Here is a 15146-nt window from a genome sequence, read left to right as displayed (position 1 = left end):
CATTTTTCAAATGTCTGGCGTGCAAACTGCACTGGTCAGCAGTCAAAGACAAGGTGGTACCTGCCCCGAACCTCCTACTTGTTTTAAAGGTAGCAGTGGGGCAGTGAGTAGGAATGGTACCTGGCTTTGAAGTGGCCGGGTGGCAATGTTGTCAATGTAGTGAAAATAGCTGTTAATTAATTTTATAAAATTGACTAATTGAGCTTGTCCCTTTATTGTTTCTATGCAATTCCAAAGGCAGATTCCCCAAAAGTCAAGAAGAAATGTATTTCTGTCAATTTTCTATACTTGTGCCTATAATAGGGTTTTGTGTAGCTTGTATTTTATTTGAGCTAATGAATTGATACAATTTTAAGTCAGCCTGAAAGGTGAAAGATTAACTCAGAAGTAGTTTGAGAAATTAGCCTTTTCGCATAGGTAAGACCTTGACAGGAGGGATTGAAACCACACTCTTCGGACGTCATCCGTGAAGCAGGTTCTGTTGTAAACCGGTCTTGAAAAGGGCGTCTTGCTGTAATGGGGCTTGCTTCATTAATCAATCAAAAACTAAATAGAGAGGTAAACAAACTAGTGTTCGGTGAAGGGATTCAGACAACAAGTGGACTTCTTAGGATTAAAATTGCCTTGCTGGGGAATGTCATGTAGACTACAGAAAAAGCATGGAAATATTTTCTGAATAAAGACAGATTGTTTGCTGTGAAGCTCAAGATGTGTTTGTCTCAGGCTAACTAATGTTTCCTTGTGATTTCTAATCATGCTCTCTCCCCCCCTTTTTTTTTTTAACAGGGTTCTTGGGGTTCTGGAAAGGATCAGTATAGCAAGGAACTGCTTGTGTCCTCCATTTTTGCAGCAGCTAGTCGCAAGCGGAAAAAAACAAAAGAGAAACCACAACCAAGCAGCTCAGAGGATGAGTTGGATAATGTGTTTTTCAAGAAGGAGCTTGCAGAACAATCTCGTGGTGACACAACGAAAGAGGACATAGCTAAAGGGGAATATGAAAGGGAGAGGGACATAGGGAGAAAACAGAGGATGTTTGTCCTGAAGGAAAAAGAGAACAGCAGTAAAAAAGATGGGAATGTTGTAAAGGATGAAAAGAAGTCATTAAAGAAAGAAAGTGTCCCGTCAGAGGAACCTTCACTGCCTTACCATGAAAAATGTACAAAATCACCGAATCTCAGCTGTCTGCAAACCACGCAGAAGAATAACCCAAAAACGCCTATTTCACACTCTTCCCAGGTTGAGGAGACAGTGTCTGACTCGGGCACTATTCTCAGCACTTCCTCCCAGGCTTCTCAGCACAGATACTCAGGCAAAAATGTAACCAGCCCTGAAATTAAACACAATGAGTTTTTAGCAGCTGATGTTAGTTCTATCACCTCAGATTATTCAACTACTTCATCTACTATATATCTGACTGGCTTAGACGCCAGCATGATGAGCCCTGAGGTGCAGTCGGTGACAGAAAGCAAAGGAGAAGATGCTGATGACGAGAGAAGCGAGTTGATCAGCGAAGGGCGTCCTATGGAGACGGACAGTGAAAGTGACTTCCCTGTGTTTGCCACCAGCGCTGCTGCCGAGAGGCTGGCCAAGGGGAAAGCTGCGGAAGTGGTGAAGACCAGTCGGAGGAACTCTGAAGAAAGCGAAGTAAGTTGTACTGAGGGAAGTTCAACACCAAAGTTAGAGAGTCGCAGACTTTTTAGCTCACACAAACTTATTGAATGTGATACGCTGTCTAGGAGAAAGTCTGCACGGCACAAAACAGACAGTGAGGGTTCAGGGGATGCAAAGAGCGAGAAGGACTTGCCTACTGTGACCAAAATGTTTGACATCATGAAAAAAGGAAGATCAACAAGCAGTTTAGCTACATCGGCCAGAAGTGAGGCTGATAAGCAAGAGCCTACCTGGAGACTTAAAATTACAGATAGGTTAAAGCTGCGACTCAAATCATCTGCAGATGACATGTTTGGAGTTGGGAATCAAAAAGCTAACTCTGCAGAGACTACAAAGAGAAAAAATATCAGGCGAAGGCATACGCTTGGAGGGCAGAGGGATTTTGCTGAAATAAGTGTCCTGAATGCTTGGAAAGCTCAAGAGCCAAGTCAAAGTAGAGAGAAGGAATCTGAGCTCTCAGCTGTGAACCGGTTGAAGCCAAAGTGTCCGGCGCAGGACCTCTCCATCTCAGACTGGCTTGCACGAGAACGTTTACGCACTAGCACAACTGACCTTAATACGGGTGAAACTGGAAAGCCCAGACTTGAGAACACTAGCTTAGCAGATGCATCAAAGGCGGATCTGCCTCCCTCTGCAGAGATGCAGGCAGATGAAGGCAGTTCTTCCAGCAGTTTGACTTTAATTAATCGAGCACCACCTTCGGGACCATTTCAGCCGCCAGACCAGGTAAATGGTGAAAATTATCAGAATATGAACAAAAACAACTTCAGCCCAGCAGTTGATGCCCATCCTCATAAACTGTCTGGGACCCAAGTGGTTAGATCTCGATTCTATCAGTATCTTTGAAATGGGGAGGTATGTCCACTACAGCAATTCATTAACTTACTGTTACACTTCCCAGTAATGTGTGTATGTGTGTGTGTACATATATATATATTTTTTTTTTTTTCCTGTACTGTTGTTGTTATGCAGCCTTCATTTGGGCTGGTTTCATCAATATGCTCTGTGGAACGTCTTCACAGTGCATTACCACAGCCAGAAGAACACTAAAGTTAAAGTATATATATATATATTTTAAGAAAAAGTATATTTGATGGCTGCATACAAATGTTGAACAAAGCATCTGATGCAATGTGCTGTGTAGGGTATACATGGTTTTCTGACTGAGAGTTGGCCTGGCATTAGTATGCAGAAAAATTGTTCTTTTGGTTTAGTCACTAACAAGTGCCTCATCATAAATTCATTTGGTTTGTTAGGGTGCCATATTGTTAAATTAGAGAAACTTAATACAAACAAATGAATACGTTTTACTGTTAACGAGTTTCATTACATTTTACAAATGTTAACACAGGTGGCTGCAGAGCTTCCATTCCTTAGGCATTCCAGTAAATATTGGAGTTTTATATTTCCAATTTTAATACAGATTTTGAGTTTTATGTGACTTGAATTTTTAACCTTTCTGTAAAATAAGTAACTTAAATGTACATATTACATGTGTATCTTTTCTTCAGATACCAGATTTGATATAAATGTTGTAACATAGGCTTGTAGATAGTGGATACTGGATGGAACTGGTTTCTTTAATTGAGAATATAATTCTGCATGAAGACCTAATGAATCCAAACCTGTATCATGCCTGTGTGCATACCCACTTAAACACTGGAAATAAAATTGTTTTGGTGACTCTTTGCGTGATAGGAATTCATTGTAAGGAGCAGTTCTAAAATGTCACATTTAGGAGCTGCGGGCAGCAGCTGCCCCCAGGGCCGCGGAGCGGGCGCTTGCTCCTGGGTGACGGCCGCTTCTCTTTGGAGTCTTGTTTGGGGAGAAGACCGTGGCAGAAGACCGTCACAGATGAGAGGGGGTTTGGTTGGTTAAACATCTTCATCTTGATATATGGTCTGATTCCAAGGTATGTAGCAAGTTGGTTTGTTTAATAGGCTGGTTTTGTCACACTGCAGAAAACACATCCGCAATCGTCTGCAAGTCGTAAAGAGTGAACACCACTATCTGCCAGTCAAAACAATACTGTAGTGTGAGCCTTGAACTTTTTATAGTTTTAGCTATGAACATGAGTTTGTACCCTAAAAACCCCTCTGGGTGTGAACTCTACCAGTCATATTTTCTTCTTCTGTTTTCCTCCACACCTGCTCAAAAACAAAGCAACTGTTCATCACTCTGGGTATTGCCATGTCCTGTGTTGTCACTTGCCTGGCAGAGGGTTACACCTGTATTGGCAATAAATAAGGAGTGAACATCATAAGCACGGAACAGAGCGCTCTTAAGTGTGTGTCCTGTTCTGAGGAGGAGGAGGGGTGACAGTAACCGGGGTGTGCAGGCTGGTGTGGTTGCAAGCACTTTTCCTCTCTTTCCGAAGTGACTGTAACAGTCCTGTGCTTTGATATACAGTTGTTTTGATCCTTGTGAGAAATCGTTGTGAAAATTGGCTGTGAAGAAAAGCATTGGATGTGACAGCTGAGATCTGTGAAAGTACCAGTTCACATAAAAATGAATCATGTTCTTATGGTCTCCTTGCGAATTAAAGTGTCTTTTCCCCCCAGAGCACCCAGGGAGCTGGTGCAGCAGCAGCGTTCCTGTGCGCAGCGCGAGGAAGAATCGGTGCGTTCTGGGAAACACTGATTTAGGATGATTTTTGTTTCAGTCCTAATAGTAAAGTGTGTTTGAACAACAGATTTCAAAATACAGTGTTGTGATGCGTCTGTAACGCTATCAAGCAGCAAATACCCATCATCTTTTACTGGAGGCGTATTTAATCCCATCATTGGCCTCAGAAGCTTGTTAGAGTGTGTTTGAGCATCCACAGTACATCGCGGGGGTCTCCTCAGTGAAGCACCACACATACGGAGGTATGTAAGGGCTCGTGGGGGTCAGCATCTTATTCTGATTTGACAGGCACTTTGGTGGATCAGGTTAATTTTCATTTTGTGTTTATAGATAATGATTTTGTCTCCTGAGTCTGGATGTATGACTGCCAACTCTTATGCTTAAGAACCTAAAACTTTAATTGTATTGACTGGAATAGAGCACAAGGTTTTTTGACAAATCAGGAGCTTAAACAAACATAAGAATTGTATTGGCTGACAGTGCTTCAGGTACAAATTTGAGACCTTAGCAGCTTCCAGCTTCCCCTGCTGCCCTGGCTGTGTGGAAGCTGCAGAGGAGCTGCAGCAGGAGCTCAGACACAAGTGCGGGGTTATCCCGGCCTCCCCTTGGCACAGACACGAGGTGCTGGAGGAGACCCCGCGGCAGGCAGGAGCTCCACTGGGCTTGAGGGGGAGATGGGGGAGTGACCTGTCAGCTGCACCGGGGCGAGGGTCGCAATGGCTGAGCTCCACCTGAAGAAGACAGCACATGAGGCTGGGAGAGAACTGATGCTTGTTCTGCTCTTTGAAGACTGCCAAGATTTGGGGACACCCTAAGTTCTAGTCAGTGTGCAAATGACACGTTTTTAGGAGCCATTGCTATGCCCTCTTCTTAACAGCAGCTACTTCTGACGATAACCTGTGGTACTTTTTAATTATTGTTTTCTCCCTCCCCGCTCTCGCTGCACAGGAGCAGTGTGACAGTCTGACTGACGCAGCAGGGGAGATGTGTGCAATAACCTGCCCTGTTAGTGCCAGTATTTGCTCTGGAACGTGGCTGCAGCAGCGGGGCAGCTCCACGGGGCTGCAGAGCAGCTGGGCTGGCACAGCCCCCTGGGGTCACTGTCCTGCCCGGCTTGGGCAGGCGCTGCCAGAGCCCCCCAGGGCTGGGGCTGCTTGGGTTTGGAATATCTCCCAGCTTGGAGGCTCCTCAGCCTCGCAGGGCAACTTGTGCCAGTGTTTGATCACACTTAAAGGGGGTGCTGCTTTTGTCTTCAAGTAGAGTTTATCAACATTTCCATTTGTGCCCATCCTTTGTTTTTATACTCATCAGCTGAAGGATTCAGACTGGCTTGGAAAGCGCTTTTGGTCTGAGGACAGCTTGGAGCTGTTAGAAACAGGTGTAAGCTGAGTTCTGATGAGGAAATAATGACAGGATGACTTGTGGCAGTAGTGTTTGGATTTTTCAAATGGTTCCAAGCAGCAGTTCCTGTTTCAGTGGGTGTCAGTGGTTTAATTTGAAATCCCTTTTCTGGGATCTGGGATACAGCAACTTCCAGCTTTTGAAGACTCTTTACAGTCCCCAGTAGAGTCCCTCACAGCGCTGATCATGTGGAATTAAGACTTGGCCACAGTCTAGACAGTTTCCTGACTTGTTTTGTTCTGCCGCAGAGCTGAAGGAAAATCCTTCGCTGAGCTGCACATCAGGGTCTGTCCCTGTCTGCAGCAGCCCCAGGAGAACCTCTCCCCACCTTGTCTGGGCAGGAGGAGAGTGTGTGAAGTGTGACCCCATCTGCTATGAAAAGCTCTGTTCTTGTTTTCGAAGCCAGGTCAGTACAGCATCCTCGTTTAGACAGTGATGAAGTAAGTGATTGTGTAGCCTGTGGAAAGAAGAGTATAGGCCAATAATGAGGCTGGGAGGGGGAATGACTTGAAGCAGACCTGCCATTGCTGAAGGGATGCGTGTAGCTGTGGCTCACGGTCACCAGGCTGTAAAAACCTGCCTTAATTGCGTATTATCCAACCTGTGAGTTTTTACGCATGCAGGAAGAGCTGCCTCTTGGTGGGGATCAGATGGATTGTGGCCCTGTGCATTTCTAGGCAGAAATGTTCTGCACGTCTCTTTTTTTCCCGTGCTGTGCATCCTTTTCTGCCCGGTGTGCCCGGCGCAGGGGCTGAGTGTGTGTTACTGCATTGCTGCTGCAGCCACCGCAGGCAGCTGGCACACGGGCACGGTCCCAGCTCTGATCTGAAGTGTGGGGCTGGCTCAGACCACAACAGGCAGCAGGCAGGTCCTGCTCACTGTCCAACTTCCACCTCAAAAGGGAGCGGTGAGCACATTCAGATTTTTTCACAGGAGGTGAGGTCCCATTGCACCTGAACCCACAGAAAAGGCTTGTGCTACAAACACAACTGCTACCAGGGCTGGTACCCTGGGGACACGGTACCACAGGAACATGGTGCCCTGCTGGGTTATTTTTGCTGAAGAGCCTTAGTTGCTTTTAAACTTCCTCCCCATTGCAGTGGTCGCTGCACAGTGACTCTCATCCCCGGCTCAGGCTGCAGTCACCTCCACCCAAACTGCCTCTTCAGAACTGGTTTGCAGTGTGAAAGTTGGCTTTTTAATTACTAGCCTGTTGATCACTTTCATGCTCAAGGGAAAGTAATTAAGGGATTACTTTCATGCTCAAGACTTGCTCATTTTTCTAAATAGTCTTCTAAATAGTGTTCACAAGCATTCGTGGTGCTGAGCTGCAGCCTGTGCGCAGCCCTTCCTGCCCGCATTCCTGAAAACGCAACAGCTTCACTGCTGTGGGAGCAGGATCGGGAGGGGATAAACACAGCCCGGTCCCGGCAGCGGTGCCTGTGCCGTGGGCTGTGCTGAGCCTGTGCCGTGGGCTGTGCTGAGCCTGTGCCTGGCTTCCTGCTGGGTGCTGCGCCCCAGCACCGAGGGTGGGACATGGAGGCACACAAACCCTGGCGGCTGCTGGAGGACGTGCACATCGCAGCGTCGCCGAGACCACAGGTGGTTGTTGTTTTCACTCCTGATGGCAATTTTCACGTTCACCACCACAAGCAATAATTACCTGTCGAGTACAGCACTACCTTACGCCTACTGCATGCCCAGTGACTGTGCAGGGACTCTGGGTTATTTATACCACACTGACAGCGTCTAAATTCAGATACAGAGAAGGTGCTGCTGTTGCCCCTCGTGGATGGGGCTGTGAGAAGCAGCAGCTGGAGCGGCGCCTGGGCTGCTGCCTGCGGGCAGGGCTGGGTCTGCGGCTGGGACCCTGCCTGGCTGTGCCATGGCTCGTGGGCGCTGCTCTCGCGGAGTTACAGATGTTGGCAGGTTACTGTGCTTCAGTGTCAGATCCCTGGGGGGTGTCAGAGCAACAGCCTAACAACCAAACCTGGTGTGTCCATCATTTAGCTTGAGCTGCTGTTCCAGCTGTGTGCTGTACAGAACAGCAGTCTGCCGGTGCTCTCTGCATTTGCTGTGTTGTGTGGGGGACATGCAATAGCCCTACCTGCTAACAAGATACAGCAGCGGAACACACTTGCTCCTTTCCAAGCGAGTTACATACTCAACACTTGAGTGGAAAGCACCCTTGGGGGAGTGCAGCATGACAGCAGTTTTGGGGAGGTTCTCACCTGAATCAGCTTCTCCCAGATGAGGCTTTCAGAGCTGCCACTTTTCTGTACCAGCTGGAAGGGAACTGGCTTCAGTCGTTCAGTGTGAGTGCTCTGAACTGTGCCTTAGGCTTCGCTTTGGCTCTGCAGCCGCCTGGCTTGTCCTGAGCCCGGGGCTGAAGCTCTGATGTTCTGCACGTGCCCGCGGCCCTTCCAGCCACGGCGGCGGAGGGGATGGTGCTGGAGCTCCAGAACTGGGCTGTGCCACGTTCAAGAGGTACGAGTTAACATTTACATTCTTTATTCCCACTGCAAGGGCTGCACCATCTGAGGGCTCAGCCTTGAAATTACTTGATTAAGAAACTTGGGGTTGCACAAGGAGGAACAAAACAAGGAGTACAAGGTGGAAGAGGCGATATCTAATCAGTCCAAGGTTTGGGTGCCTTTTTCTCTTGCTAGTTTTCTAAGCTAGAGTTCCTCCAGTTAGCTTTTGTCCAGGTAAATCTGAAAGACCCCATTTTAAAATGAATGCTTATGTACGGCTTTAACCTAGGGAAAGCAAAATCAGCTTTTCTCCTGGTGGTTTAATGATCTCTGGCAAACAGCTTAACAGCTAATTTCAGACCATTACAAAAGTCATTAGTGACAAAATACGAATATATAAGCATGCAGCCCTTTATTTTTGTAAAGATCTTTGCTTATCATAGTTCTGTATATTACATTACGGTGTTATACAAATAAATTTATTTACAAAACCATGAGCTATGCAAGCTTCTTACTTTTTTCCTATTTGACCGATATCCATCTCTTTCAACCCTTCCCCATATATATATATTTTTAAGCATGCATAAAAATTAACTTTGGTGTGGTAAAACTACTCTATGTGCCCACAGCCACATACAGTATTTATTTATTTATATATATTTATAGCTATGTACAAAAGTTTGCCAGTATACAGAACAGAAGTGTACCCTTTAAAATCCAACATTAATGGGTTACCAGGGCTCCGGAAAGTAAAACTGAAGGAAAAAGGGTGGATTTAGCGAAGAAAAAAAGTAATCAGCAGCTACCTCTATGTGTAAAGCGATTTATTTTTTTCTTGGCTTGGCAAATTCTTAAATATAATCCGAATGGCAGTGCAATAGGTTGAGTTGCCTCGTACACACTAAGACCAGTCTTGTTCTGTTTCTTGTGTAGAGGTTTAGTGTCCAGCATACTACTTTCAAATGTACATTACAATAGTATCAAAATGTTTTGGCAAAAAGATCTCGAAAGGAACCATGACATTTGTTGACAAAAATAGAAATCTGTAACAAAGCTAAATAACACCAAAATAAAAGAAAAATACTTTAGTTTCAGTTTTACAGTTGTGTGTCATCACACTTTAGTATATCTCTGTTCACTTCTAGTCCCCATAATGAAAAATAGCTTTATACAAAACAACTTACTAAATTTGTAACCCCGTTTTCCCCGCTCAGTGCACGGCCGTGCACACACACGCAGGGTCACTCACACACCTTCACACTTTGTTGTAAGAGGCACCGCCCATAGGAAGAAAAATGCTCTTTTATCATTACAACAGCAACGGGGTTTTACAAAAAAGCTTCACTCTAAATCTAGTGTAGTAACTCGGTATTTAGCATGTGATTAGTATTAAGCCTCCAGCAATACAGCAAAATGGTTACATTCCCTGGTTAGGATATTGGCTGCGGATTCTCTGAACAAGAAGCCCTGGTGAAGGCGCAGGCGTGCTGGGCCGAGCCTTAGCACGGCTCCTTGGCCGCGGAGGGGGTGGACTTGCCGGCATTCCCGTTCTGTGCCTTGTAGCTGGTGAAGCTAGGGGTGTGGATGGTCCTGATGCTCTTCAGACCTTGGTTCAGTGAGCTGGGGGAGGCAGAGGAGGGGGGGCAGGTGGAGGAGGAAGGAGGGGGTGGCCGGCCGTTCTGAGTCTGGAGTGAGAAGGAGAGATGGTGACCTTTCCCTGGGGGTGGGGGGCTCTGGAACTTGGAGGAGCCGTTAGAGACAGAGGGGATGAGGGAGGTGGAGTAAGTGATGCGACCTGTCTGAGGAGCGAGGAGGTTAGAGGAAGGAATGGAGGTTTTAGTGGGTGGGTTCAGAGGGTTCGAGCTGTCACCGCTAGAAGCAGGTGCTGAGCTGCTTTTCCCAGAAGTGGGAGAAAAGGCTGGGATCTTAGAAGCAGGTAGGGTAGGGGAAGTAGCCTTACAGTCCCCACCAGCTTTCTTAGCACTTCCATTAGCCTGCAAATAAAGACGGCAGGAGACAGTTTGTCAGAAAGCCAGTAACACGATAAACCAACAGGACCTGGGGAAATAGCCCTACAGAGAATAAGAATTAACAGTTTGAGGCCTGAGCAATTCTTGCAGCTGTGGACTGGACCTGGTTGAAAACCCAAAGTGCCCAAAGAAGAATGCATAGAGAGAGAAAGAGCCAACAAAGCTGCTGTGAGGAGGCGTGATCTATGGGTTATAGACCAGTCGCTACATCGGCCATGCTTCTGGGTTATTAACGTGTGAACAGACATGTCTGGCCTGAGAGTTAACGTGCATCTACTGTCATCGGTCACACCAACAGGTTAGTGTCCAAGGCTTCCTGTACAGACTGAACAGAAGCATTCCCAGCGCTCCTGAGGAAACGCCACATTTACCAAAGGGAAAGTAAACAGGTAGTTGACATCTTAAAATTACAGCTGAATACCACAGTTAAAAACAATAAAAACCAAACAAACAAAAACCAAAACAAACCAAAAAAAAGAGCAGCAGGTGTTTTATTGCAGACATGCATGCACAAGCATGGTGAAAAGATCAGTGAAAAGATCAGTAGATACTGTCATGCTCCCAGGATCCAGGACGGCCAGTTAGACCTCACTCGAAAGACAGGCATCCGTTATTTGGCATAATCTCAGTCAGTTACTGGAGTCTTTAAATAGACAAACACCACGAAATGTCCATCCAAACACCGGGTTTAGGGTAAAACTACCTGTCTGTATTGGCGCGGATCCTGCAGCTTGTGCTGTTTGCCGGCTTTGTCCGTGCTTCCCTGCCTGGCTTTGGAGGCCGCGGGGACCGGCATCCGGCTGCTCTGGGTGGCGGCGCTGGAGCCCTGCGGGAAGGAGCGGAGGGGCAGGGAGACAGGGAGAGGGGCACATCAGTACCGGCTCTGCGGGAGGAGCCTCCACACCATGCGCCAAAAAAAAAACCAAAGCCACAGTACTACATGCAGGGATAGTTGAGGAGCTTCACACCGCGGGTGTTAATTTCCAGAATCAAATGGAGGAAAACTGCTCAGCTACTGATCAGCCTGGATTCCGTGTCAGTGACGCTTGTCATTTCACACAGCGGGTTATTCGACCCAGCTCCCCTGCATTTGCCCATCACCAATCAGCAGCAAAGATTAAAAAAACAACACCCAACGGTCTAGTAGCTGTTAGACACCTTGTGGGGAGCCCAAAGAAGCCACCTGAAAGGAAGCAAACAAATCACAAGACCCTCTTGTTTAATGGTGATTATTGCAGATTTTAGGAAGCAGCTGGAGGTTTGATTTCTCGGACTAAAGTACCTTTCGTGCAGTGGCCGGGGCTGGCGGAGGGGGCTCTGCGCCAGCCAGGCTCTCGTCCAGCACCGCCAGCTCTCGGGCTGGGCTCCCTGGTGCTGTCTGGGCAGAGAACGGGCCAGTGCTTCCCTCAGAGCTGTATGTGCTGTCAGGGATAGGTTTGGGACTCATTTCACTGATGGTGTTTTCCAGCTGCTTTATAGTCTGCTCAAGGCTGTCTAACGTTCGGTATGTGCTCTGTCGAATCTCATCAGTCCTAGACAGGGACACTGCAGCCCCCGGGGGTCCTTCTTGCTTCGCAGAAGGACTTCTGTCACTGTCCTCGGGCTGAGACCTGGTGATTTCAAATCTCTTTGCTTCCTTGTGCTGCTTCAGGGTCCCATCTTCTTCCTCTTCTTCATAGACCACGACCTGCAAGGTCTTCTTCCCCGTCTTGGTTCCTGTCCGTATTGCCTGTGTCAGAGCAGCCAGCTGCTTTTTAGGGAATTTGAACTTAAATTTTTTCTTTGAATCCTGTCTGTCAGCAGAGTCCAAGTTTGCTTCTGTGTTTAGCCCATAGATCTGACGGTATTTGTTTAAATTTGTCTTTGTGCTTTCCTCTTCTGCAGGAGGGCTGGTTTCCACGGGCTCAGAGGAAGACTGAAGGTTAAGTACACATTTCTCGTTGAGACCGTGAGCTGCTGAATAGTCTGTGATTGCTTTTCTGCCATTAACTACTGATGGCTCTTCCTTCTGGATCTCAGAAATCTCACGTACTTCATTATCTTCCTCCTCCTCTTCCTCTTCTATCTTCTCATCTGTCATCATTTTCTCCAACTCCTCATCACATTCCTCAAAAATTGTAGAAAGCCGCTTATAAGCTGACCTAATATCCATTGGTTCATCAAAAATGATGATGACGGGTTTTTTGTCCAGACACACCACCGGCTCCTCGCTGTCCGTGTTTTCTGGGATACCCTTCTCTGACACCATGTCCTTCCTCGCATCGATGTTCACTGTTTGCACATCTCCACCTTTCTGGCTGACTATGTCGTGAACTTCCCCACTCGAGAGGACCTGGACAGCTGTTCTAGTAATCATGAAGGCGATGTTTTCTGCGGGTGGGCTGTCTTCACTTGGAGAGCTAGCTGGAGAGTCTGACTCTTCGGTGCTGCTCACACTGTTACTTCTGGACACTCTGGGTCTCAACACAACCTGATCGCAGTTGACAGCAGAAGTTTCTTGCTCCTGCGAGGACGGCTGAGGCCCCGCAGCCTCCTGCGTGTGCCTCGGGATGGGGACAAGGCCGCTGATGGGGACGTGCCTGCCCGTGCCCTGCAAGGTTTCCCCGTGCGGCAGGCCCTGCCGCGCGTCTACTGAGAGTTCGTAGTTTGGCTTTTGTTTTCCAGTTTCAACAGCTGGAAAACGGGACCCTAAAATATCTTGAGTCCCTCTTCGTTTGTCATCCTCTGACAAACTGACACCAGACAGGTTTGTGCTCATATTCTGGAGGTTTTTCTTAGAATAGTCTCTACTGTCTACAAACAACCCCTTGCTAAATGTAGGATTGTCATTCATTGAAAAGCCAATTCTACTGTCTGCTGTGCTGGATGAATCAGAACCCAATTCTTCTTCAGTTTTCCCTTCCCTCTTCTCTTTAGGGTGGTCACTATCTGTGGGAGATCCTGTTGTAGCCCCATACACCTAAGGGGGAAAGTCGGATTACTTAGTTATTCAGGGCTGTTACCTTTATAGGACTTTTTTTTTTCCCCAAAGAAATAAATCATCACATTCTCAGGGGCAGGGCACACCTCGTCAACTCACCACTCTGGTTACTGCTGCAGAGGCATGTCTGAAGTTGTCATCTGATTCCTGTCTTTCTTCAGGGCAAAATTCCAAATTCTGGCAGAGCAGCACATCATGCTGCTGCTCTGTGCTATGGGTGTGGCCATATACGTGGGGCTCGTGCCTTAACAAGGCCTCCAGAATATGGAAAAGCAGACCAGTTACCTCATTTCCAACACTGTACTACCTTGACCCGCTTACTTGCCAGTTAAAAAAATCCCTAGTTTGTATAAGATTGAAGCTGACAAGAGTCACAGTATCTGATTACACTGAAGGAAGCCCGATGCGGAAGGGCCGGCAGCGGGACGCTGCAGCTCCCCGGAGCGCCGGTGCCAGGCTCTGACCGGCCTTGAAAGGGAAGTCTGTACCCGTAAAAGCTGATTTTCAAATTACGACATTTTGAGGCTTCTCATGTTGCTCACACCTGAGAAGTGCTGTTCCAGCTAATATGATCAGAGGCTGAGCATTTCTAAAACCTTGCTGCAGCTTGAAAGCACCCCTTCAAAAAGTCACCAGCGGCGCCCTGCAGCACCCGTGCGAGTGCAGAATGAAACATCGAGCTACATTCATTTATAGGAGCAACTCCAAACGGCACACAGAGAGATAACCCACTAGCTCAAAGGTAGTATATTCCCAGGGACTTTTGATTTTCAAATGAGGTCCCCTGGCGATGCTGTTTTATAATACCAGGCTTTTCTCTGCGGCTTGGTTTAAGTGCTAGTGACAGCTTAGGATAAACACCAATCATCGGCGTGAGTGAATGACCTGAAGAGAAACCATGCCTATGAATGAGCAAGACAGAAATCTACAGTCAAAAGATGGCTCGTCAAGAAGGGAATTAATCTGGCCTCAAGTTGCTGAAGGCAGTGAGCCAAAAGCACTGCCGGGGACATTGCTTCAGACTAGAAGCTGACTCCTAACACACAAGAACAACAGATTATACTTATATGAGCATGAAGATGTACAGAAGATCAGACAGGAGAGTAGCTGTCACAGTTGAAAGAGTGACAGTACAGAAATTCACAGGTTGGCTAGTGCATGCACTCCCCATGCATGCAGAGGTTCACAAGGTATAGTTTCTACATCTTGTGCGGTATTTTCCTGCATACTGTCTGAGGATTTCACACAGGAAAACTTTACACACAATCAAAACGCAGGAACAGGTACGTCAGTGACAGACCAGAGTCACAGTTCATCCCTACAAAGGCTTATTAGCAGTAACACAGCGCTGCAGCTGCTCCGCCGGTACCTTCACATCCCTCATATTTCTAAATAGTGAGGAGGCATCACACAAACCAGCCACAGCCAGCAAGGCAACCGTGGGCTGAGAGCTGGTACCAGAACGGAACACTGGGGCTCATGGTCACCTTGGGCTCAGACTCGCTAAGTGGTCAGTGCCTTCCAGTCCCACTGCATGTCAGAGCACCCAGAATTAGGTCAGGACACTTAATGGCACTTGTTGCCTGTCGATATGCCAACTCAGTGACTGAGTTCCCATGTCTCTGCGTCTTTTTTAGCAACTTCCACTTCTTGTTCTGAGCATCAGTGCAACATCTCATGAGTCATTGTACAATATATCCCATTTTAGGAACTGCTGCCCTTCTAAAAAAATAAAACCACCACAAAATTCATTTCTTCCCTAAGTTTATCATGACCACAAGGCTCCATATTTAAAGCACCAGTAACACTCTGTTGTGTCAGATGACAAAACAGAGCTCATTAACCTTAATTTCTTGGATTCTGTGTTATTCCAATAAAAAGCCGTTTATGGCAATTACTTGGTAGCACGTTTCACAGAAACATTTGTGCTACAGGATTTGCAGTGTCTTGAGTGGTCACCCAGGT

At 47.0% G+C, this 15146-nt stretch overlaps 2 protein-coding genes across 17 annotated transcripts in view; one reads left to right on the top strand and one right to left on the bottom strand.

Moving 5' to 3' along the window:
- ARHGAP21 (Rho GTPase activating protein 21) overlaps window positions 1-3354 on the top strand; it is a 116350-nt gene extending 112996 nt beyond the window's left edge. For all 4 annotated transcript variants that reach the window (XM_082045918.1, XM_082045920.1, XM_082045919.1 and 1 more), the window contains one exon: window positions 787-3354. In XM_082045918.1, coding sequence (XP_081902044.1) covers window positions 787-2517 — 1731 coding nt within the window. In that variant the 3' untranslated portion in view covers window positions 2518-3354. The remainder of the gene's footprint in view (window positions 1-786) is intronic.
- A 5207-nt stretch (window positions 3355-8561) lies between these two features.
- Window positions 8562-15146, bottom strand: part of KIAA1217 — a 180969-nt gene continuing 174384 nt past the window's right edge. For 9 of the 13 annotated variants that reach the window (XM_082045932.1, XM_082045930.1, XM_082045923.1 and 6 more), the window contains 3 exons: window positions 11484-13160; window positions 10905-11027; window positions 8562-10165 (listed from right to left, as the gene is read on the bottom strand). In XM_082045932.1, coding sequence (XP_081902058.1) covers window positions 9671-10165; window positions 10905-11027; window positions 11484-13160 — 2295 coding nt within the window. In that variant the 3' untranslated portion in view covers window positions 8562-9670. Of the gene's footprint in view, window positions 10166-10904; window positions 11028-11483; window positions 13161-13280; window positions 13359-15146 lie in introns of all 13 variants that reach the window. The other 4 variants (XM_082045925.1, XM_082045926.1, XM_082045927.1 and 1 more) reach the window with 3 other exon arrangements.

The sequence above is a fragment of the Streptopelia decaocto genome, assembly GCF_964273445.1.
Source record: "Streptopelia decaocto genome assembly, chromosome: 2".
NCBI lineage: Eukaryota > Metazoa > Chordata > Aves > Columbiformes > Columbidae > Streptopelia > Streptopelia decaocto.
Note: the sequence above shows the minus strand (reverse complement) of the source record. Positions and strands in the feature narration are given on the sequence as shown.